Below are 26,427 nucleotides of genomic sequence, written 5' to 3' on the forward strand. Positions count from 1 at the left end.
ATTGAAAAGTATATAAATCATATTCAATGAATTTTCATAAAGTGAATACACTGATGTAACTATCACCCACATAGAGAAACAGAACATAAGCAGGCCCCCCCACCCCGACCCCTTGCCCACAATCCCCTTTTGTGCTCTAAAATAAGTTTCAAAGTTCAAAATATGCATTCACTTATTATTATACAGGCTGCATTCTACAGTCTCTTTCAGACTGATTGAAGTTAATTTCCACAGTTAATTATCATTGTCAATTATAATTAATTGATATTTTCTGCATCAGTGATTCTCCATATGTGGTCCCCAAAGAAGCAGCCTCAGCATCACCTAGGAACTTGTTAGACTAGCAAACTCAAGAATCCAGACCTACAGAGCAAAAAGGTCTGGGGGTGGAGACCAGAACGTTGTGTTTTAACTAGCCGGCTGTCGTTACGGCTGGAGGGGCACGGATCTAAGTTCACTGGGACAGCTGTGGTTTATCGTCGTGTAGTAAGTGTGTTAGGTGAATGCTAGGGTCCAAAGTATTAAGGCTTGAATAATGCTGACAGATTCTATTCCCTAAATTTTTTTGAAGTAAGCCTGGGGTAGTCTTTTCCATATTTTACCTAACCGTGTCATTGTTCTAATCAATGTTTCATGTGAGCAAGAGAATTAAACAGCCTCCTCACCTCTTAATTTCTGTCCCTGCTCAGACTGGAGTTGCCCAGTTCGGAAACAAAACCCGGCGCTCCTGTGGCGGGGAATTCAACGTCCAGAAGCGGGAGCAGGTTTCCGCCAATCACAAGCCACGCTCTAGCCGCTGGCCCATCGTGGCGGTGTGATTGGTCGTTTCCCGCTGACGGAAGAGCACTTTAGTGGGGCCCCGCCCCCTCAGGGTGAGCCATTCGTCGCTCGGCGTCTAGTAGCACAGACGTCCGCGAGCCCTTAAACATGGCGGAGGTCTCTCCCTCAGGGTCTCCAAGCTCGCGAGGGCGGGCAGACGAGCAGGATGCCGAGCCTCCGGAGAAGTGCACGGCGGAAATGGCGAGAGAGAATCAGGAGCAGTTTGAGTGCCAGCAGCTGCTCGAGTGCCAGGTGCAGGTGGGGCCTCCCGAGGAAGAGGAGGATGCGGACCTGGTGACCGAGGCCGAGGCAGTGGCCACCGGCTGGATGCTGGACTTCCTCTGCCTTTCTCTTTGCCGGGCCTTCCGCGATGGCCGCTCCGACGACTTCCACCGGACCCGCGACAGCGCTGAGGGTGAGTGCTGGGCGCGCACGGCCCGGGGCTGCTCTTAGCTGCGGCGGCGGCGCTCCGCGGGGCGGGATGTCGGAGGGACCCGGGGACAGGGGCCGCTGCGGCGGAGAGTGGAGGGACCGAGGCTCTGAGTTGGTGCAAGCCCCGTATCCGTCCATTACCAACTACTCAGTTTTTCTCAGATTGTCAGTTTTTCCCTTCGGAAATGAGGTAAAATGTGCAAAATTGAACCTAACCCAGTGTCCAATTTTGTCTCCTTGAGGCTTCTATCGTGTCTTTCGACTGAGATATTCTTGTGATGGCATTTATTTGGCCGTCACTGTAGTCTCCAAGTGACCTAGCCATTACTTTTTCTCTATGAATTTGTGAGACATTTAGACCTCATTTGGCCTGTTTGCTCAGTATAAGATAAAAGTAATAAAGTTATTGCTGTAGAATAAAGGTAGCTGTTAGTGAAATCTGCCTATAGACAAGACAGTCTGTAAGTGATGGGCAGAGACACAGACCTATAGAGAAGACCAGCCTAGCTTTTTGAATGACAGAAAGATGCTCTGGTATTTATTTCAGAGTTAGCACTCAGCTTACTGCAGATGAATGCAACTCCAAGATGTTTAATAGAAAATTAAGTTCTTCAAAAAACCTCACTAACACGTTTCATCTTAATGTCCCATGAGATAGGCAAATAACCTTAGTTGATGGAAGAGTGAAGTAGTTAAAGCAACCTGAAGTACTGATAGGTTAAAAGGAGTGTTCCAGACCCATACCTTAGGATCTTCCAGTTTGAGAACTTTTTCTCTAACTTTATCACAAATAACACTAGAACCATGGTTAACTGACATTAATTAGAAAGTTAAATCCTGAAGTGAAGCCAGTTCATCATAATTAGAATCACTAAAAAGTCCTTATTGGGGAGGAGGCTAGAACTATCTATGTGCTAAAGAGTTTGAGTTGAAAACATCAGCGTGAGCTCCCATTTAGCTTAATGTAGGTATAGGTGGTTACAATGAAATATATGTGCATATTTCTATACATATATAGACACAGGTTAGTATATATTCATATATATCCTTGTTCTGTTAGATGAAAGAGCATAGAAGCAATATAACCCTAGTAGCAATGAGTACCTAGCACTAGTCTTGGTCTATAATGCCATTCTCAATAAAGAGAACCAGAGAAATGGTTCTCTCTTGGAGAAATGGCCTTATTCCAGGACTGGACAGGAGTACACAAGACAAACTTGGAGCTCATGTGCAAGAAAGTAAGAAAGTGTTAAAAACAAAGCAAAACAAAATATTCCCACAGTGGTGGGGATGCAGTGGGTCACAGGAGCCAATTGCAAAAGCCTGCAATGGTCAAAGCTGAAACAACACAAGCAAGAAAATAAAGTAGTATTGGATTATAACCCAGAGTATAAAATATCCATTAGTCATACTGATGTAAATAAATGATGGAATAAATAAACAAATGGGAGAAGAGACCATCTCTCATGCAGAATTCCAAGTAATTTATCTAGCTACTCTTCCCAAGGAGGTAGAGCATAACACTCTACTTCTTAAGTGTGGGCTGCACATAGTGACTTCCTTCTGAAAAGTACAGTCTGGAAAGGCGGTGGAGGGGTGACTTTGCATTGAGAAACCTGACAAACACTACCTCAACTAATCAAGGTCAATGTTAACAGTGATAGTTGGTACTTGATAAGACGTGATGAAAATGGAACTTTACCTCTGTAAATCTTTCTCCCCAAACCCCAGAACTCCAGTCTATTAATGAGAAAAACATCAGACAAATCCCAATAGAGGTATATTGTACAAAATACCTCAAAACTGACAAAGTTATCAAAACCAAGGAAAATTTGAAAAACTTACAGCCAAGAGATATCTAAAGAGACATGAGTTAAGTTTAATGTGGTACCCTGGATGGGATCCTGCAGCAGAAAAAGGACATTAACTCAAAACTAAGGAATTCTGAATAAAGCATGGGTTTTAGTTAATAATGTATCAATGTTGGTTTACTAGCATATCATATTAATGTAAGATGTTAATTGGAGAAATTGGGTTGAGGGTATATGGGACATCTACTGTCTTCACAGCAATTCCCTGCATTTAAAACCATTCTAAAAATAAAGTCTAATTAAAAAAAAAAAACAAAGACCCCTTTCAAGTTCTAGCTCAAGACCTGAGCAATAATCTAGGCCACTGTTTTAAGGTTAGGGGCACAGAAACCCAGAGAGAATAAACTATTTTTCAAGTTGTGCTACTAATTGTGAACATAGTGTTGTCTCTGTATTCCTATTTTTGACTGAGGATTCTCTTTTGTCTTTATAGAATTTCATTTACTACACTTTTAAAAATTGTAAAAATATACAACTCCGTGCTTTCTAGAAAATTCTGTTTTTTCACTCCAACTCGTTGTTCTCATGGTAAGTAGTGTAGGATAGTAATTAAGAGCATGGGTTCCAGAGTAAATTGAGTTTGATTCCTGGCTCGGCTACTTTATAGCTGTGAGACTGAAAGCAGGTTACTTACTCTCTTGGTACCTCAATTTCCTCATCTATAAAATGGTGATAATAATATCTACCTCATAGGGCTGTTGAGAAAAGCACACGAACTAGTATGTGTAAAGCAAGGCTTCTCAACCTCTGCACTGTTGCCATTTTGCACCACATAATTCTTTGTTTTGTAATTGCAGGAGGGTGGAAGGGGTGGGACTGGGGTTCTCCTGTGCCTGGCACGATGTTTAGCAGCATCGCTGACCTCAACCACTGGGTGCCAGTAGCACCCCCTCTCACTCATGGCAATCAAAAATGTCTCCAGATATTGTCAAGTATCTCCAAGGGGACAAAATCACTCCTGTAAAAACCACTGGTATAAAATGCCTGGAGTAGAGCCTGGTATTAGAGTAAGTGCTTGAATATAGTTGCTGTTGTACCTAGTCATTAGATCCTCCCTAATGTGTTTTTCGGTCAGCAGTGGTTTGGTTACAGGTATGGAAAAAGCAGGTTCAACCAAGGTAGGTTTTTTGTTTTGTTTGCCTAGCAGGGAAGTGATGTGTAGGGAATCTGTAGTTATTGCATGATAGACTACATTGAGTAGGGAGGAAAGTAAGTGGGGTCTGACTTTTCCCTAGAATAGATTAGGTCTCTTTTGTTTTGCTCTTCTACCATAATTACCCTTGTGGCACTCCTTAAAATTTTTATTAGTCACTTGCAAATAACTTTTTGTTTCTTAGACTAAAACCTTCATGAGGGGCAGGGACTCTGTCTTAGCATTTAGTCATCAGCCCATTCCTAACATGGGCTAGCAGCAGATGTTCGATAAATATTGAATGAATTGTGTTTAAATTTTATATATATTTTGTGTTCTTTGAATCCTTTTTAATTATTATTATGGCTGTATTTGGTCCAGATAATCTGTAGTATAGCATAAAATTATGCTGTTTTAGAATTGAGGAAGTAAACACAAATGTATTTATTTGTCCTTTCTGTTTGGTGGCTGCAGGACAGCTTTTTGGTTTGCTAGTTAATTTCACCTTTTTATATACATTAGTCAAACCCTAGGTGAAGTATAATGCTAACAGTGGCACCTTTAGTGGTACCCAAACATTATTTCCTCAGAGATGTCTGCCTTGATAGCTCCTTCTCCAACTGTCTGCTAAAATGCCCTGGAAGATTTCTGCATTATTTGCTCTCGTAGCATTCTGCTCTTCTCTTTCTGCATTCTCCACACTTTTACTTCAGTTGTTCAGTCATTAGTCTTTCATTGCTACATAGTAATAAACTCTCTAAGGTCCAGGATTATGGTTTACTCACCATTGTATGTATTTATTGTCTAACATAACATCTGGGTGGGTATTCAGATATTTGGGAGATTGATATTAGTAGATTATTATAGTAATATTATGTTTTAAAAATCAAGCTTTGTAAACTGAGCAGACTCACATAACTGAAACCTTGACAGAAATAAAATGTTCCTTATAATAGGAGCTTTTAGGTATAAAATAAGCTTCCAACTAATGCTCTGACACATTTTACAGTTTGGATCTAAATCTCCCTTTTCATTAATATAGAGTGCTACCTGTAAAAGTATTTTTAAATATTTACTGTACATGTGAAATATCAGCTTTATTTTGCAAGAAAAGTTTCATTACTATTTTTTCTGATTTTTAAAAATTTGTCTATAAAAAAGTATACAAGCCTAAATTTATGGTAACCTTTGTGTGTGATGTTTGTAACCTGTTACAGAGGCACTGCTGGGTCAAGTCTGGTTTGTTTGTTTTATCAATGTCTTAATAAAATTCACATTTTCTTTTTCAGCTATTATTCATGGACTGTCCAGTCTAACAGCTTATCAGTTGAGAACTGTATACATATGTCAGTTTTTGTCAAGGATTGCAGAAGGAAAAAGCCTTGGTAAATATGCGTTTTTATATTGGAAATACTCTAATCTATGTCTAAAGGTAAGATAATGAGAAGAAACAGATGAGAACTGTTGTTTTTTGCAAGTTTTCCCACATGTACTTGCATATACATCTACACACAGGCAAAACTAGAGTAAAATATAGTCCCTATCTTCTTAGAGCAGTGCTTCTCAAACTTTAGCCTAATTCGGAATTATTAGAGAACTCAAAAACGTGCTGAGTCCCCTTGCCCATATGAGTTTCTGATACTATAGGCTGGATGAGGAGCCCTGGAGTTTGTATTTCTAAGTCCCCAGGTGATACTGAGGGCAGTGTTGGGGAACCATGCTTCATGGACTCTTATCCTGAAGATCTTACTTTAAATTTGTAACAGTGTTGACTCTTACTGTCATACACACTCTCTTTTACTGGCAGCTATGATTTTTGAAACCTCTTGAACTTGATCTCAACATATATGTAAAAGAGATATATATAGCTATAGTATCTCTCCTCTGTGTTCCCATAGTTCATTTTAGATTGTAATGGGCAAGCCTCATTCATTTTTTCAGTAATGCCTGATATTTACAACACAGTCATTTAAAGGACCTTTTGATGTGAATAATTACATATTCCTATTGTTTTTTACAATTTACAAATGCCTTCCCAGCAGTCCCCCAGTGGTAGGCAGTACTTATGTGAAACTGCTTCCTTATAATCATGTTGTATTATATAAGATCCCAGTGTATCTTACCAGTAGCCCTCTCATGGCCCTCGCAAATCTAGCTCTGGCTTACGTCACATGCTTTGTGTTGGGGATGAGGTTAGGTCTGGATCTGGTCCCACAATCATAAGTGAATAGGACTAGAGACAGAGCAGATATGGGGGAGACAGATCTGTAGGTAGGTTTGGGCCTTTTGCTGAAGAAGAAAGTGAGCCAATGTGGACCCAGTTGGAGGCTTCCTGACTGTGATGACCATAGACATATTGGTTGTTAATAGAGCTGTTTTGTAAATTAAATGTACTAAAGTGCCCAGTTGTGCTTCACATTAGCAGTTGTTCAGTATATTTTAGTTTTTCCCCCCGAAACCTCTCCTTCTAAAAAAGGATAGGAAAAAAAATCCGGATTCTATGTGTGACTCCATAGTTCAATTTTGAAATTTACCATCATCCCCCTTGGGTATATCTTAGCTCTAATAGGCTAGGGTCAGTTATCAAGAATCATTTCACCATCATGGACTTAAGTGAAGTGGCATTTAAAAGTTAACATTTAAAACATTTTAGAGTTATGTATTGGATACCTAGAAGGATTGATGGTTTTCATTAGAAGGAGAATGTGAAAATGGTATTCTAGACGAAAGAAAAACAATAAGAGTTTGGAGAATAACCTATAGTTTACCTGGATTAGTGGAACTCTTGATTTCCATGCTTAACTCCCAAAACTTGCTCTTCACCCAGGCTTCCTTATGTCAGTAAAAGGCAGCACCATTTATCCAGTTGCTACAATCTGAGAGTCCTTCATTTTTCCTCACATTCCACATCCAATCTACTAGCAAGTCCTGTTCATTCTACTTTCAAAATGAATTCCAAATCAGACATTTACTTCCTTCCTCCATCATCTCTGATGGCATGCATCCCACTTGCCCACTGCTCTGGCAGGCCGACCTCCTTTTTCACTTTTGAGCACCAAACTGCTACTCAGCACCTTTTTACTTGCTGTTCCTTCTCGAATATGTTTCCTCTATATCTTTGTGTGATTGCTGCTTCTGCTTCACATTAAGCTGATCTTTGTTCCACTGTCACTCAGGAGGCCTTTCCTAAATACCCTATCTGAAAGGGGCTTCCCTTCCCCCAATATTCTCAATTCCTAGTCCTCTTTTTCTTCTTTATAGCTCTTACTATTCTGAAATAAAATTATTTGTTACTTTGTTTATTACCTCTCTCTCCTATTAGCATTGTGAGCATGATGTGAACAGGGACTTTGCCTTATTCACTAAGATATTCTTAGTTTTTAGTGATGTTCAATATTTATTCAACATACAAATTACAGATTTATAGGTACAAGACATGTAGTGAAGGTTCTGAATATCTGACAGATATTTGTGTATAATTTGATAAGTAGTTACCAGCCACTGTGAGTCTTTGATCAGAATAACCTGATTAAAATTCTGTTTTAAAGTAGAAACAGTATCTCATTAATTATTCATGTAAATCCTCTGAGATACTATTTATTTTCACCATTTTTTAGGTGAGAAAACTAAAGTTTAGAAAAGTGAAATGCCTTTTTCAACACCACACAGATAGCACATGATAGTCTGGAGTAAACTCCAAAGTCACATTATTTAAACAACTGTACAGTATATTGCAACAGATTGTGGATATGGTGATGAGAAAGGAAGGAGTAAAACAGTTATTCCTTAGATTTTAAGCCTTGGTGATTGGAAGAATGTTGGTAGAGAAATAACTTTTTGAAAGCTCCTGTTTCAAAGTCCAAGAAATGTTTAACCCGAATTTAAGTAGTATATGTTCACATCAAATTTCAAAATAAAACAGTTTCATACTATATCTCAGTTTGTTATATTATAATTCAACTTGAGACCATTTAAGAATCTGTTACTATGACACTTTATGTAAAATATAGTTGTTTATTAAAATCAATAAAGCTTCAAATATTTTGTAAACTCATTCAGCATTTTACATTTTGAAAGTTGATTTTAATGAGGAAATGAACTAAAAAAATCAGATCACTTCCCTAAACAGGTATGTACAAGAGCAGTGCTTAGCACATAGTATATGCTCTAAATATTTAAAGAAATGAATTTATAAAAATTGACATAGTCACATTCTACTTTAGCCTCCCAAATTAATTCTTTTTGTTCTGGTTTTAAAAGATGCACAGTTTGAAAGTGATGAACGAATTACACCCTTGGAATCAGCCCTGATGATTTGGGCTTCAGTAGAAAAGGAACATGATAAACTTCATGAAGAAATACAGAATTTAATTAAAATTCAGGTATAAGTTTTACTTTGTATTTGTAATTATTATTTTTCTAGAAAGTAAAAACATAATATATAAAGAAATGATGAGCCACCTAATAGAAGTTGGGCAGTAAACCCAGAATAAATTTAATATAATCATTCTATTTAGAAATTTGACCTTGGGTTTATAGTTTTGACATGAGCTCTAACAGCTAGGACTTAATGTTTGCTACCAAAGTGTATATTCTCCCCAGTTTGGAAAGTATGTCATATCTATTGAAAGATCACCAAGCACCTTTCAAAAACCAGTGGTTTTGTGCTCTCCCTGTTCCTGTTTAAAGATTATAAATATGAAAAACATAGAATATTTGACAAGAAATTAATGGATATTTGTGATTAAGAGAATGTGAGATTTTAATATGGACAATTTTAGGAGTACCCCTATCAAACAATGAGAAGCCAAGAAGTTTTACAAAGATGTAATAGCAAGGTAGGTATGTTTTGCTAATAGGCAAAGCAAATACTAGGGATTTTCTTAATTAAATAAACTTTTCCTCATTTAAAAAAGTATCTTACAGTTGAATAGGAGAGAAAATTCAGTGGTATCCCACATTTCTAAGAATTAATTATTGATAGTGTAGTGACTGTCAAGTAGAATTAAGACCTGAAGAGAATGGGGAAAAAACTTCTTTTAAGAGTTTTAGCCCAGGGCAAAGAGATCTGTCATGTTACCACAAATCTTTTGGGGCTCTAGAGGAAGCAAGCCTTTGTTAATATACTAGTATATAGTGAGTTACTGTAAAATTCATAGCAAACATAATAAATGACTTATTATTGGTCAGAAACTATTCTAAACACTTTCATAATATAACTCTAATCCTTACAACAACACATCACACCAAGAGGTTAAAATAGCTTGCCCAGGCTTACAAAGCTACCCAGATGGTATCAAAAAGGTCAGTTTATAAAATGTTCACAAGCATCTGGCTTCCTGGGTTGCTATTGGAAATTATCCAGGGATCCTAACTAGGATTTTTATTTGTTTATCCTTATCATTACAAACACCATCTACCTCCTCTCTCATTTCTCTTTTGCTCAAAATTAGTATTTAGGTGGATCCTAAATGTACATAATGTAGCTTTTAATTTACTTAAAAATGCCGGTCTTTACTTTGGCATAAATTAGAAAGAGATAGAATGCTGGGCATTTATTAGTAAATATGTAAGGGACCACTGAAAATTCTTCATATCTTTTCAAATCACAGTTATTTCATCTCCAAAAAAGTACTTATATCATTTATCAAGTCAAAATTATTTAAACTACCTGTTTTAAATAGTTTGGATTTACCTGAGTTATTTTGATATTAAGTAACAATCAGATATTTTAAAGCAATCTGAAGTATGTATTTGTCATCCTGTCTTTCAGGCTATTGCTGTTTGTGTGGAAAATGGTCATTTTAAGGAAGCAGGAGAAGTTTTTGAAAGAATATTTGGTGACTCAAATTCTTACATGGTAATTGTTTGAATTAGATGAGAATTTTAGAACTGTTTTATGAACTAGGGAAAATTGAAAGAGCATTGGAGGAGAAAAGGAATGCTTATATTTTAAACAGTAAAGACCAGTGCTGTCCAATGGAAATATAATGCCATTCATGTATGATTTTAAATTTACCACATTGAAAAAGTAAAAAGAAGCAAGTGGAACCATTTTTAATAACATTATATTTAATCCAATATATACAAAAACATAATTAACATTTAATGTAAAAAGTATTGAGACATTTTGCTCTCTTTTTTTGTACTAAGTCTTTGAAATCTGGTGTTTGTTTTACACTTCTTTCTAAATTCAGGGGTTACACATTTCAGGGGCTTAGTAGCCACGTGTGGCTACTGTTCACCATATTGGGGAGCACAGGTATAGAAGGCATTATGACGTGCTTATTTTTCTAGAGGCTTCATATGTGGTTGTTACTAGTGTTATTGGAGTAAATTAGGCTTAGTCAAGAAATGAAAGGTAGTTTTATACATTTTCTAATGAACTTTTAATCGAACAGGAACATACCACTAGTAGAGAACACATATCTTAAGTTTATAAGTAGATGATGTGTTTTCACAAAAGGAATGCGCTTAAGTGATGAGCCCCTAGGTCAGGAATCAGAACCATCCCTTCCACCTTCTCAGGGGTAACCCCTATCCTGACTTGCATCATTCAAGATTAATTTTACTTGTTTCTATACTGTATATAATAGAATCAGATAGTAATTTTATATTTGTAAGATCTAAGTTGTAATTTGTGGCAGTAGTTTGTTCATTCTCATTGTTACATTGTAGGAATATCTACAACTTACTCATTCTGCTGTTGATGGCATTTGAGTTATTTCCAGTTTTTGGCTATTTCATTCCTTTACATGTCTTTTGTAGAACAAATACATATGCTTCTATTGGCTATATACTTGGAAATAGAATTGATGGGTTATAGGATATACACATATTCCGTATAGGAATTAGTGTCAATCTTCCAAGGTAGTTATGTTACAAAACAAAACAAAAACCAGCCCTACTGAGACAATTGGTCTGGCATAGAAACCTAAGAGGTAGAATTGTTTTAAACTCTAGCTTTTATTGTACAACCAATATTGAAAGAACTATTGTCCAAAAATTACGGTGTGCACAAGAAGCTATGTGGAAGGATGTTTAACAGCTTTACAGTAATAGGAAATTGCTTAAATGCTTTCAATAGGCTGAAAGAATGTGTATCAGTGGAATACTTGACAACAGTGAATAACTACTTCTACAAATGTCAATCAAATCAACTTGGACAGATGTCATAACCAGTTAAACAAAAAGTAGCAAACCTCAGAAGAATACACTAGTATAACACCATTTGTATAAAGTTAAAACCATGCTAAACGATACTGTCTATTGTCTATGGATTATACATAATGTATTGCAGATGTAAAGGAATGCAAGCGTATGGTAAATTCTAAATTTAGGGTAATGCTTACTTGAGAGGGAAGGCTGGGTGGTGCAGTCAGATTATGGTAATAAACATGTTTCTTTATTTATTAATTGTATTTCTTAATTTGGTATTTCTTAAATGTAATGGACATTCAGATTAATTTTTAAAAATGCTTTTATATATGTGTGAAATAGAATATTTTCTTAAGTCAGATAAAGTACATTGGTGAGCCACTTAAAACAAGAATTTTTTAAACCTCTTCATTGTGTCTCTGAATTTATATTCATAAAGTTTTTTTTCAGTCATTAAATATGACACTATTTCTAGTATCTTATTTGTGATTTATTTATTAATACATTTCTTTTTTTTCCTTAGCCTTTAAAAAGGAAGTTGTGTATGATAATATCTCAGAAAGATACATTCCATTCCATTTTTCAACACTTCAGCTACAACCACATGATGGAGAAAATTAAGAGTTATGTGAATTATGTGCTAAGTGAAAAATCGTCAGCCTTTCTAATGAAGGTATGCTATTTCAGAGATACTCTTAACAATAGACTTAAGAGAAATTGCTAGTTTAATAGAGGAGACTACTTGAAATAGAAATTCTTGAAAACTTGAGAGTTTTATTTAGTGATTTTGCAGAAGAATGTAGCAAAATGTTAGAATTGGCGAACCTAAAGGATTTATTGTGATATTGTAGTATTTCTACAATTTTTCAAAATGAAAAGTTGAGGGGAAAACTTACTAAAGTAAGAAATAAGCAAAAAATATTTGGCTTTAATTAAATTTTAAAGGAATTTTTAGCATATTTTTTAGAGAAAGCAAAATTGGATGAAGAAAGGCATTAAAAAATTTTTTTTTGTAACATCCTCTGTCTTGGCCTTAAAAAGTTTTAATATGTTACAGTGGAGCATTGATTGATTTGAGGTAGTTATATTTTTTTAATATTTGGAATTTTTATTGATTTTTCTTTTTTAAGTAATCTTTTATCTTAAAATTGCTTAGAGAGTGTTGTGTGTATCAAATGTATTTACAAAGAAAGACCTGCATAATGCTGATAAATCAAGCAGGTAGTTGAAGTAGCTGCTGCTGATGTCATAGTTAGTGCTCTTTATTGGCCTATGAACAGATATTTTGGTTATGACTATGAAAAAATCAGAAGATTTAATTTTTTTTTGTATCATTAATGTACAATTACATGAGCAACATTATGGTTACTAGACTCCCCCCATTACAGAAGATTTAATTTAATGCTGTTTGTTTAAAGTGGCTAAATGCTTTCCTTCCTCTCCCATAACCTCTTTTTTTAAAGGCAGCAGCAAAAGTAGTGGAAAGTAAAAGAGAAAGAACAGCTTCTCAAGATAAACCTGATAGTAATGATAGTGAAATGGGAACTGAAGCTAATTTGGATGTAGGAAAAAGGTTTGTAACTTCGTTAATATATTTTTTGTCTTATGGACGTAATATCTATGTAAAAGTGATGCTATTGAGCCATTTATTAATAAAAGTAATTATTGAATAATGGGTGCATTGTTTTACTGATTAACATTTGGATATTTGGAGTACTGTAGAGTTATCTCAAGGCATATGCAAGTTCTTTTAGATAATACTAAGCTAAAATAGTAAAATAGAGAGTAAGATAAAAGTATAGTTTAAATCCTGTGAGTACTATCGTTTACCATTCTCAGAGAATATATGGTCTGGAATAGTTGAGGTTGGAAACCTGAATCATCTGTGCTCCTTAGTTCTCAGATCCCATATGCCCTCATTATGTGACTGCTTTATTTTACTATATCGAGGTTATTCTAGTATTTTAAGATTCATATATCTTCTCTAAGGGTAAGCTAACCATTTCATCTGGGGCTCAGCTGAAGAAGTAGTGATTTGCTCCACTGCTGTAGGAAAACAGGCTGTGTCTGTCCCACACACAGTAGTGGATGCCTGAAACTGCAGACCTATATGTGCTGTTTTTCTTCTGTACATGCATATCTATGATGAAGTTTAATTTATCAGATAGGCATAGTAAGAGATTAACACAGTAACTAATAAAGAACAATTACGATTTACTGTGATACAAGTTATGTGAATGTGGTCTCTTCCACTTAAAACACCTTATTGTACTATACTCACCCTTCTTATTAAGATGTGAGGTAATAAAAATGCCTGCATGATGAAATGAAGTGATGTGAATGACAGGCATTGTGATGCAGTGTTAGGCTACTGTTGACCTTCTGGCCATACTTTAGAAAGAGGATCATCTACTTCCAGACCTTGGCTGACTGCAGGAAACTTAAACCATGGGAAGTGAAACCATGGATATGGGAGGACTACTGTATTGAGAGAGAAGAATTCTATCCCCCAAATAATTTCTTCTTCAGGGATTTTCCAGAGTTATTTTTGCAGAATTGATTTTTACCTTTTGCTTTAGCTTTAGGAAAGCTAACCCTTTTGAAGAAGATAAACTCTACCATATAAAGATCTTTTCTGTTGAACCCATTGTCCGTTCCCTCTGTACTTCTACCCTTGACCCAAGGCCAGGTAGTCAAATCCTTGTGGTCTGTGGATGGATGTATTTGGCAATGGATGTAATGTTACTTTTTTTTCCTTGAGACCATGACTTGAGTGCTGCAGGTTCCCCATCTTAGCTACTTAGAGGTGGAGATTGGGTCCCAGCTTGGATGGACATAACCTTGGTCTACTCAGGACTGAGCTTATTCTTACTATCTCTACTACTGTCTCAGCCTACTAGAGCATGACTGCTCCTCATTGGTTATCTCCCCAGAAGCTCTATTAACTTATTTTGCATTGACTTACTTTTTTCTAAGACCCATTTTGAGAAGTAGAGACTACACTTTTATTGGCTCAGTTATGTCATTTTGTCTGGAAATCATAATTTAGTAATACTATGACCCCCCAGTATGTTCTTGTGGCCCAGCCTTCCTGTCCAGTGTAATACTGCTTTAAAATAAAATTAAAACTTACCATGATTCCTGGAGATAATGAGTACATTTCCTGTGTAGTCTCCTTATATAGTACTACCCACTTATTTCAGATACCTTCCTATACACATTTTAATCAGTATGTGTAAAACAACTCCTGATGTTCCCTTCTGTCTGTCCTAATACTTATTCTTCTGACATAACCAGTTTTCTCCAGTGTTATGAATCTCATCTCAGAAATGCCTCTAATAATCCATTCTTATCATTTATATCCTAGATTATTACTTAGCTTTGTACTAGATTACAATTCCACCCTTAATGTGACTTCTAGAGTTAGCTTCCCATAAAGATAAATTGGTTTAAATAATTTACCAGCTTAATAACCTCTGTTGGGTGTTTTGTACTAGATGAGTTAGACATCATTGGCATGGCTCACAAAGCCTTATATAGCCCCTTTGTGTTTTTTGTGTTTGTTACTGTTTTCATGTACAACCTCATCTCTTAGCCACTCCTGCCCACATACATGGTACTTTTTAGCAACACAGAACTTTTCCCGATCTTCAAATATCACAAGCTCCTTGATTCCTTGACCTTTGCTTCAATTTAAATCCCCGTCTGTTCTCTTCAAGACAATCTCTTCTTGTCATTCAAGATCTAGCTCAAAGATCACCTGTAAGATGTCTTGCTCTGTGATCAGAGATGTCACGTCTCTTCTCCCACAGCACTGAGTCACATCTATAAAAGGACTCACCTTGGATAGTAACACATTTGCTTACCTGTCTGTATTTCTTACTAGGTGAAGAATTCCTTGAAGGTTCTTAAATAGCCTTGTATCGTTGTTCATTACCAGGCATATGTTAGAATTTGCAGTGCACTAGGCACAGTACAAAACCAAAACGAGAGACAAAAGTAAAGATCAGAAATCAAGCAAATACCAAGGCATCCTGGAAACAAATAGAATCAGGGCAAATAAAACAGCAAACTCACCAGTATCAGGACATGAGAGCAGGACACAAGAGAGGCAAGGATAGTAGCATCAGGAGTATGATTGCAAGGTCAGACAAATAACTAAGAAAGATAAAACCCTTTATTGTCATTACTAGATGAAATGTTTTATTCTCATAAAGCATATAAACTATTTGAGGTATTAAGAATTACATGAAACAGAAATAGTAGCAGACATTACATAATTCTTAAAATTTATAGATAGACTTAAGGGCTGAAGGACTTAAAACTACACTAGTTGGGGAGAGGAATTGTTTTTAAAGTTCAGTTAGAGACTTGTGGGAAGACAAGAAATTAAACTTGAATTAATGGAAATAAAGATCCATGGGAGAGTTTTAAGGAGTGACATTATAATGCTTAACATACGATTTGGGGAAGTTTGATTTAATATCTCTGGTAATCATATCTGGGCAAAAATTAGCTATGTTGTAATGGACTGTATATGTCCTAATGTTCCCAGGGTTTCTTTCCAAAGATCTTTCATCTAAATTGAAATATGACTTGATTATGTGGAAATTACTATCCTTATGAAAAGTTTGCTTTGTTAACATTCTTACGAATTTTTTCTTCTTTTAAAGTGTTAGTGACAAACAGTCTACGGTAATTGAATCCTCAGGAGATACAGTATCCTTACTGAGGTGAAGTAAATTGAGTTTTTTCTTATTTCTCTTTAGAATTTTTGGTTGAAGCAACTCATGTAGACCTAGATATGTTATAATAATTGCTATGTAAATGGTATGATTTAGAGACTATTGCAGGGGCCTACTTATTCAACAGATATTCAAGACACTGACATGTCTTGAATTCCAAACTATAGAGATGCTAGATTGTTTCACATTGTTTCTACAAGGCCATTATTGGGATACACATAAACAGTGTACTTCAATGTAAAGCAGATGTCTGGTAAACTCATATTCTGTCACAGAAACAAGGATATGCTGGGGTAGGAAGGGGATGCAGATTACATTTCTAATGAATGTCCCAAATTCTGATTTTATGAAATTACTTGAAAAACTGTATTTAATCTACTAGAAATGTTGTGATAAACAATACATATCTTCAGAAATTAGGAAGTCTGCATGAATGATTTCAGAGACAGAGCAATTGGCATGCTGAGTGGAACCATGGGATGGGGTAGCTGACTTCACATGGAGGAGGTCATTGGAAGTGAAGAATTGAGAGGCCAGCATGTTATATGGGTTATCCATGGGAACACTGAAATTCATGACAAAAGCAGCACTTGGGGTAGAAGAAAGATCTGTGAATGACAGGCAGTACTTGAAATGAGAGTGAATGACTGAGAAACAGTGGATGGTGATACACCTCAGTGGCGTGAATCCTTAAGGGCTAAGGTTGCTATGGAAACAGAATCCTGGAAGTGGCATTCTTTAGGAAATGAAGAAAATAGAGACCTACCTCTTGTGCTGTGTGATTCATGAAAATTAAAAGATTAAGCCAGTCTCTACTTGAGAAGGTTACAAAGGAGAGAAATATTGTCCCAAGGGGAGAGCTAGATTTTAGACAAAGCAAAGAGGTTGGGGAACTGGTAAAGAGGTTGAGAATGGCATTCCAGAGAGTGCAATAGAAATTTTGGGGAAGGAAAGAAAAGATTAGCAGGTATAATAGGGTATAGGTAATAGATTTTAGGTTGTGATAAAATAGCTGCCTAAGCTTAAGTAAGCTACATTTTTTCATCTTTGTTTATTCCTTCATAGAATTGGAGTACTACCAGCTTTCTGAGGTCAAAAATTCTGCCACATCCTGTATTTACAAACAGTCTTACCTTTCCAAAAAAGAAAACCCTATTTGGAAGCTACAAGGATAATAATCAAGTGATATCTGCCATCATGTATGAAAGAATTCTAAGATTTCTCTTTTGGTAAATAAAGTTACAAGCCATAGGAGAAAATGAAAGTTAGTATTTTATAGTGTGAGGATATTTTTTTGATCTCTCATTGGAAGGGAAAAAGAACCTTGATTTCTGAGTAGATGAGATGGAGAAAATAAGTGATGGTGGAGGGAAGTCTGACAAAAATCTTAAGAGGCTAAAAGTTAAGATGGGGTGCTAAGCAAGGAAGCACCAAAGGAAACAGTCCAGAGTAGAAGGTTCTAGAGCAGAAAGTAGAACAAACAAATCATCTGCCTTTTTCCATAGCTTTTCTAGTCTTTGTGGAGCGAGTGATAAGCTTTCATGTTTCATTTAGGTGTCACAAGAATCTCTTAACTATATTGAAACTTGGAAGCCGACAAGAAGATTTTAATAAGGAGGAAAGACTGAAAACTCTTCAAAGTGAGTACTTTTATTACAGTGTTAGAAGCAGAGAATTGATGTGTCCTCAAAAATAATCCAACCAACCTCTGACTTTGCCACCATCACACACAAACACACACTTTAGGAAACTGAACCACAAAGAGGTCAAATGTCATGACTCAATAGAGTTGACTAGAGATGGTGCTTAAAAAAAAGTTAGCTATTCTAATTGCTTGTTTAAATAAGATGCTTTTTCTATGATGGTACTGCTTTTCTACTTTAACTTTAATTCAGCAACTTGAAATAGTTACGTCAAACATAAATACAGTTAATTCTTGTTACTCTCAGTAGTTATGTTCTATAAAGTTGCCATGAACACCAAATTAGTGAATATTGAACCACTATGGGGAATATAGGTTCCTCTGAGCTAGTCACGAGTTTTGTCAACTGGTAAGTATATAACCTTGTTTTATGTGTTTCTATTTAAGGACACCTTATTTAATAAATATTGTTGATTCATTAACATTGAACTCATGGCCACCAGCACTATAACTCATGCCTGAATGAAGCTTACCTAACACTTATTTTCTCTGTAAGGAACATCATAACTTTCTTGCACGAAGGAACACTATACATCACATCCACAGTACATTTGGGAACCATTTTAGACTGTGAAATAATCAACAGAATACAAAAATACAGCACAAAATAGACTCTAAAAAAACACAACTATTTTAACATGAGAGCTAAAACAAGGAGGCAGATCTTAACCTTGCTTAACCTCAGCTGGGAATGTACATGTCAGGTGTCTCAAATTTTCTGTCACTGAGTATGTCCATTAGTGACCACAAAAGCACTGCAAGTGTGTGATTTTAAAGACTGGTATTTGCAGTGTGCCATACTGCTTCCAGATTTGAAGGGAAAAGAATTAAACAGATAGATAAAGTTTTTTCTTTAAAATAGCTAAAAAATAAATAGGAATTTCATAGTAACCTTTAAAAATATAATTCCTCTCTTAATGTGAAAATTTTTGGTGATGATATTTCTATTTTTAGGTGAAACAAAGAAGAGAAGCAGTAGACTAACCATTAGAAGCCAGAGAATGCATGTTTTAAACAGTCAGCCAGGAACCCCTGCAAAATACCGATCTAGAAAAAGAAAGGTATTTGTTTATTTTATTTCAGTAATACCTAATGGACATTAAAGCCATAACCTGAATAATAATTATGATTATTCCACATTATGTCTGTTCAGCCCTAAAAAATTTTGAGTATTTAATTTGATGTCTTTAATTTTGCCATCTTAGATTAACCAATCTGCCTGTTCGGAGTTCTAAGAAAATATTTCACCTACATTTAAAAAATAGTCTTAGGTTGCACATTGGTAATGTTATTTATTTAGAATTACTGATATTATTATAGTCACTTGTTCATGTATAAGGTGGGACCTAAATATGCATATTAGCGTTTATATTCATATCTTCCTAATTGAGATCAAATTTAAATAAGGTTCTTCTGTGCTTAAAAAAAAAGATACCATTTGATACAGAATTTTTCTATTCAGAAAGTTAAGAGGATGATTTTAGTACTATCTTCATTTGTTTCCCCTCTCACTGACTGTAATCCTATGCCTTCTGTCCAATGCCTGAATCTTTTGTTAACTGTATTTTATCTAGTTTTCTAGTTGTTTATAATAGTTGAAAAATCTGGTCCTTGTTCTGTCGTGGATGTAAGTGGAAGGTGATCCTATACTTTTTTCTTACTCACCTTTAAGAAGAGTTTTTTCTTGATAACCTATTTGTTGGTGGTTCATGCGGAGCTGTAGGGGCTAGGGTCAATCAAGTTGCAGGCTGCTAAGGATATCAGCCTGATTTTGTGATGCAAGCTTATTTTGACCTTGCCTTCTCCCCAGCAAGAACTCTTGCTTTTGATTTACTTCCTGCAAATACTGCTTACCTGTGTGATTCCTTATTTAGCCCTACTGCCTCTACCTTTTAGAACTAGTGGAAGTTGAGGGAGGCTTCTGCTATTACAAACTAGGGATTTAGAGCGTACACCTCAGGATGTGTTCCTTTGGAAATGTGTATAGCACAGACTTTCTGAGATTGGAGGGGCAAGTGACTTTGCCCTACTTCACATACCTTTTGTCAATTTCCACCAATAATGTAGCTTTACTACATTAGGTCATAGGGGTCTCCTAATTTTATCAGAGTTTTGGGATTTTATTTCTTGTTGTTGGGTGGATTCCCAAAGGAGAATGGGAAAATGTTGACCTTATGACACCATATGCCACCAAAGTCATACATATTTTTTGTCTTTGATTTTTTTGAGCTTGAATATGATGCAGCAAGATATAGATTTTTTGTTGTTTATCTTTGTTTCTTTGGGCTTCTTGGATCTATTTTGGTGTCTGTCATTAATTTTGCAAAATTCTCAGCCATAACTACTTCAGATCTTCTGTTCCTTTCTTCTTTCTGGAGCCCCATTAGTGTATGTCACACTTTTTGTTGATTATCCCACAGTTCTTGAATATTCTTTTCTCTTTTTCATTCTTTTTCTCTTTGCTTTTCAGTTTGATGTTTCTATTAATATGTCTTCAAGCTCACTGATTCTGTCTTCATCCATGTCTAATCTGTTGATGTACCCATCAAAGGCATTCTTCATTTTCTGTTACTGTGTTGTTGATAGCAATTCCACTTGATACTTTCTTAGGGTTTACATCTCTCTGCTTATACTTAGCCATCTGTTTATACATGTTGTCCATTCTTTCCATTAGAGCCCTTGGCATATGATCATAGTTATTTTAAATTCCCGGTCTGATAATTCCAAATTATTTGTCCCTACAGATCTGTTTGTCCCTACAGATTGTGATTTTTGCTTTTTGCTGTAACTTAAAATTCATTTTTGATAGCTGGACAAGATATATCACTTAAAAGGAACCGAGGTAAATTGCCCTTTAGTGTCAGGTTTTGTCTGGCTAGGTGTTAGGTTTTGTTTACTGTTTGTTATAGTTGTATGTGTCAGAGACTAAAATTTCCTTGTTTTTGCCTCCCTTGTCTTTGGTTTTCCCTAGAGACTCCTTCTTAGTAAGGGTCTGAAGCAGTTCTTTCAGCTGAGGAATTTGTTTTACAGGAATCCAAATAATGTGGTAGTAATCTAGGGGAGGGGGAGAGAAAGCACTTCTATTGTTCTGTGAGTGTCTCATTCTTTTAATGAGCCCACGTCCTGTGCTAAGAGCTTTATACATGCTTCTCAGCTTTTATTTCTCCCTCTTGGGTGATACAGGAATGCTAGAGGGGTTGGAGTTTCCACAGGTCAGTTAGGCACTGGCAAGATTGGTTTCTCTTGAGGGCAGACTTTTGTTAATGGAATTGGAACTCAGAAAAGTTTGTGGACCTCTGAGATTGGGTGCCTTGAGTTTTTAAGTCAAGCTTGTCCCCAGTGAACCTCCGTCAATTTGTCCATCACAGTTAAATGTTTCTACTAGTATTGGCTCCAGCTATGAGCTTCTTCCATCCAGTAAGCTATGATTTCCTGTATCTACCTTACGTCTTTTTAGTTCTCAGGGCAGCAGTTTTCCCTGTGATGTTAATTCTCTGATGGATCTAAGAGTTGTGGCTTTCAGTTTTCAGCTTTTTCTTGTTATGAGGACTGAAGTGTATTTTCAAGCCCTTTATATGTTGGCTTAAAAACTGAAAGCCTATGCCTCATATATTTAATTAAGCTTTCCTTATAGTTCTTCTGGCAACAATTCCAAATGGGATTGTACATTATTGTTTAGTCATGTATCAAGAAAACAGTTTCTCTCTTCTTTTTTGGTACTTAAAAGAAAATGTAGGATAACAACTATGCAATTTAAAGAATAGAATATATATGTTATTGTCTATCACTGTTTACTGAACCAAAAAATAATTCTGTGGTTATTGGGTCTGGTTTATTTTTAGCTTTTCACTGTTGGGTATTTGGTGGGACAATTTGTTTAAGATGAGTGACAATTTTTAATCTTACTTTGTGTTGAGATTTTGGTTATTTAAAAATATTTATTGCTGTAGCCTGTACCTGATTGGACGGTTTCTTCTTGCTGCATTTCTGCTTCTATTGTCACAATTTAAAGACCCTTCTTTACATTTATTCTATGCAAGAAGAAAAGTAAATGCCTTTCAACAACAAAAACTTTTTTTTCATTGATAGTGTATAATGGAAATTACTGTTAACAGTATTTTTTAAACTATAAATGGTATTATTTTAAGACATTATAAAGCATTGTTTTTTTCTCTCTAAAAGGCATTAGAAATGATACTTAATTTTCAAGTATAAGTTATATAAACTTCTTAGCCTTGGGGAAGTAGGATATTGGTGCATTTTTATTAAGTGCTCCTTGCATCTTTTTAAGTTTTGGGTATGGCTGCAGTTATGATTGTTTTATTGATTGTGTTTTTAATTTTTCAAGAAGAATGAAACAAAAGAGAACAGCACAAAGGACATAGGTTTTCTTTATGTCTTAAAATATATCATTTTAATTCTTTGCTATCTGTCATTATGAATGCAATATAGTACAGTAAATCAAATGTATAAAATGAAGAAACAAAGAGTGGGAGAGTAGACTTAAGTAATTATACTGTTATACTTGTTTTCTTTATATTTTCTTTCTGATGTGACAATGATAAGCCAGTTTTGTCACTCCTAAAAGTCTGTTTATAGAAAGTAGAAGTTGGCTTCTTTAAACTTATAAAGATTGTAGTTATTAATTGTATATGACTACCTCCATAGAATGTTTTCTGAGACTCTTTCACCTTTAAACCATAGATGAAATTAAGCAAAGACTGTGAAAACATTCAGATCAAAGTAAGGCATAGTATATCACTAAGTAACAATATATCAAGTTAAAGTTGCTCTTTTGCAATAGAAGGAAAAAATTCAATACTTTATAATAGACACTGTGGTTTTCTGGTTACTGACAAAATCATAACTTTTTTCCAGGTCAGAGGTTAGCAAACTTTCTGTAAAGGGCCATGCAGTAAATATTGTAGCCTCTGTGGATCATATATAGTTTGTCACATATTATTGTTTTCTTTTTCTTTTAAAAATGTAAGAACCATTGTTAGCTCCTGGGCTGTACAAACAGCCTGAGGCTGCATTTTGGCAGTAGCTTGCCAACCCAACCCCTGCTGTCTATGATCTACTGGAAGATACTGCTTAAATTTGCTGTACCCAGGAACCTAGCTAGGATTCAAGAAGAGAATATTAGTTATTTCTTGAGAAAAATTGGGTTTTATATCAGGTATCATCTTTGCTCTCTATTAAAAGTAATATAGCTCAAATTAAAACAGGGAAACAGTGGTATGTATGTGAAATTTGCATAAACCAAATACTACTTTTTAAAGCTGAATAAACCTGGGACAACTTATAACAAAACAGAAATCCTGAACCATAAAATCGATAGTTTTTTTAAAGGGGGACACTAAGTGGCCTCTGAAATTTCATTTCAATTTTACGTACTTTCACTTGTCTGTGAAGTGGATCCATAGCTTTCACCACATTCTCAAAAGATGTGATTCTCAAAGAGTAATTAATAACCCACTGCTAAAGTACTTTTAATCATCCCTGCTCTTTAAACTCCCTACCTGCCACATGCAGAATTTACATTTCTTTTGGTTTGGTGTCAGTGACCACCAGTGTAGTGAGGCTTTGTAGAAGTGGTGACTGGTGAGGAAAGTGGGCTGGGTTGGTCATTAGAAGGCCATAGGAGGGTGTCGGTCTCTGTCTAGAGATTGAGTAGCTGTGCACTTGTAGGCAACACAGTTCCTGACAGGAGGCAACTTAGCCTCCCACAGGGGCTTAATTACGGTCGCTGCCAGTTTCATAGCATTGAACCACACAAGATAGTTTTCATCTCATGTTTGTCTTCTTGAGACCACCTTGAATTGTTTTTAACAGTGCATTTGTTATGAAGATTGAAATGGAGATTTCTTTAATTATAGTAAAATGCACATAATAAAACTTAGTATCTTAACCATTTTAAAGTATACAGTCCAGTAGCATTAAACACATTCATATTGTTATGCTACCATTACCACTATCTATCCACAGAGCCCTTTCAGCTGTACTTTAAACAACTCCTCAGTCTCCTTCCTGTTAAGCCTCTGGTAACCACCATTCTACTTCCTATCTCTGAATTTGACTATTTTTAGGTACCTCATATAAGTAGATAATGTTTGTCTCTGTATTTGACTTATTTCACTTAGCATAATATCCTCAATGTTCATCCATGTTTTTATGTCAGAATTTCCTTTCTTTTTAAGACTGAATAATACCTTAGTATTCATGTACCACATTTTGCTTATCCATTCATCCACTGATGGATACTTGGTTTATTTCCCTTTTGGTTAATGTGGATAAGACTGTTTCTACATGGATGTACAGAATTTTTTCAAGTCCCTGCTTTTGATTCTTTTGGGTTTGTACCCACAGATAGAATTGCTGGATCACGTGATAATTTTACTTTTTTGAGGAGCCACCATTCTGCTTTCCATAGCAGCTACCCAATATTTCATTCCCACCAATAGTGTTCTAATTTCTGCACATCCTTGCTAATACTTATTCATTATCTATTTTTTGATAGTAGACATCCTAATAGATATGGGGTCGTATCTCCTTGTGGTTGTGACTGGCATTTCCCTAATGATTAGTGATGTTGATGTTGAGCATCTTTTCATGTGCTTATTGACCATTTGTATATCTTATTTGGAGAAATGTCAATTCAAATTCTTTGCTCACTGTTTTTTTATTTTTTTATTTTTCGTAGTAAAACACACATAACATAAAATTATCATTTTAATAATTTTAAGCATACAGTTCAGTGGATTAAGTACACATTGTTATGCAACCAATGTCCAGAACTTTTTCATCTTGGAAAACTGAAACTGTGCCCATTAAACATTTTCCCATTTTCTCCTCCCCCACCTTCTGGCAACCACCATTCTACTTTGTTTCTATGAGTTTGATGGTTCTACATACCTCATGTAAGTGGAATCATGACAGCATTTGTCTTTTTGTGACTGATGGTGAATGGATTTTTCCAGGAAAATGTGTCAGTTGGGGAACTTAATTATAGCCTAGATACAGAAAAATCACTCAGATGATCATTTGCTCCAGCATGTGAGCAGAAGGAACATTTGGTTGGTTACCTGTAGCATATACCAAGTATCAGTAACTTTTTCTGTGTATTATACTGCATTTGATGTTTTAAAGTTTTCAGTCATTTTCTCCAAAAATAAAATAGTGTATTTTTAATTAGTTTGTGTTGTGTTTTCAGTATCCTATATTAGAGAAGAGTTGAGTTTTATTTTTGTGTATACTTTGCCCAACAATAGCCACCACAGGATTTTCATTGAGTTCATTAATGAATTGTTAAATGTTCATAAGTTCTATTTAGAGATATGTAGGACTAATAAGTACCAATCTACTAACAATTGTAAAAAAGCATCATGAAACAGTGTGAGCTTAAAGTCAGACTAATTGGGTTGGTGTTCAGCTCTTACTGTGTAGCTGTTTGATCTTGGGTGCTTATATAAAATGAGTATCAATAGGAAGGACCCTTAAAATTTTTATCATGATAAGATCTAACAGAAATCTAAGAAATATATACAGAAATTCTTCAGTCTGTAAGAAACTATAATGTTACTCTAATAAGAAACAGTTGCATTTATAGTAGGTATGTTCTTTAAAGAATTGTTTCTGTGAATAATTGTTCTACTTTCAATGTAATTTTGATGGATGATTAACAAGGCTTATCATAGTGATCACTTCACAATATATATAAATATGGAATCATGTACATCTGAAATTAATATAGTATTATGTCAATTGTATCTCAATAAAAAATTGTTCCTGTGAATAACTGCTCTAGTTTTTTGTCAAAAGGCCTGGCTTTGGGACGAAGACATGAATCTGAAATCTGGAGTGAAGAAATATGGAGAAGGAAATTGGTCTAAAATACTGTTACATTATAAATTCAACAACCGAACAGGCGTCATGTTAAAAGACAGATGGCGGACTATGAAAAAGCTAAAATTGGTTCCCTCAGACAGTGAAGACTGAATGTGTTTGTAAAAGATTAATAGAGGACAGTTAAGTATTTTGATCACTTTTTTTGTTTGAACTTGGTGGTTATTGGTGTATCTTAAAACTTTTGTTTAAAACATTAATATGAGGATTTGTGCTATAATAGTAAGATTATTTGTCATCACTGTTATTTTTTAAGAATCTTGTTATGTGTATAAAATTTAAGTTTGTTGAACCCTGGTGATTTCAGTACCCTTACTCCCAAATCCTGTACCAGTTAAAAAAATGAAAATCTGGTGTAACAGAAAATAAAAAATTTCTGTTAACCCATTACGTGTCTGTAGGCTGACTTCAGCTCCATAACACACACATGAAGTTTCTAAATCAGTAATCCTAGGCCTTTGACGTAAGAGTTAATGACTTGATTTATGGCCTTAATAATTAGTAAGACTTTTGTTTATAGAATAGTAAATTTTCAAGGTAATCTGTGAGTTGTAACTAACTTAGATTTTCCTTTCAGAAGTTTCATATAAAAGAAATACTTGAAAATAGCAATACCCATAGGACAAAATTTGTACTATTACCAGGAACAGCTTCATGTCTTAT

General features: G+C 35.4%; 1 protein-coding gene across 1 annotated transcript; it reads left to right on the top strand.

The window, feature by feature from the left end:
* The first annotated feature begins 888 nt into the window (after nt 1-888).
* Nucleotides 889-26,056, top strand: TERF1 (telomeric repeat binding factor 1). Its single transcript, XM_036998090.2, has 10 exons — nt 889-1,234; nt 5,544-5,639; nt 8,515-8,636; nt 10,028-10,114; nt 11,936-12,085; nt 12,876-12,985; nt 16,086-16,145; nt 17,712-17,797; nt 18,814-18,920; nt 25,681-26,056. The coding sequence occupies exons 1-10, from the start codon at nt 928-930 to the stop codon at nt 25,855-25,857; spliced, it is 1,302 nt and encodes a 433-aa protein (XP_036853985.1). The 5' UTR covers nt 889-927; the 3' UTR covers nt 25,858-26,056.
* The last annotated feature ends 371 nt before the right edge of the window (nt 26,057-26,427 follow it).

Source organism: Manis javanica, chromosome 2 (genome assembly GCF_040802235.1).
Source record: "Manis javanica isolate MJ-LG chromosome 2, MJ_LKY, whole genome shotgun sequence".
NCBI classification, from domain to species: Eukaryota; Metazoa; Chordata; class Mammalia; order Pholidota; family Manidae; genus Manis; species Manis javanica.

Excerpts from the sequence above, each read along its gene's own strand:
- TERF1 (XM_036998090.2), top strand. The coding sequence starts at position 928 with ATGGCGGAGGTCTCTCCCTCAGGGTCTCCAAGCTCGCGAGGGCGGGCA. Across the intron at positions 8,637-10,027 it reads AGAATTTAATTAAAATTCAG|GCTATTGCTGTTTGTGTGGA; the intron begins GTATAAGTTTTA and ends CCTGTCTTTCAG. Across the intron at positions 16,146-17,711 it reads GATACAGTATCCTTACTGAG|GTGTCACAAGAATCTCTTAA; the intron begins GTGAAGTAAATT and ends TGTTTCATTTAG.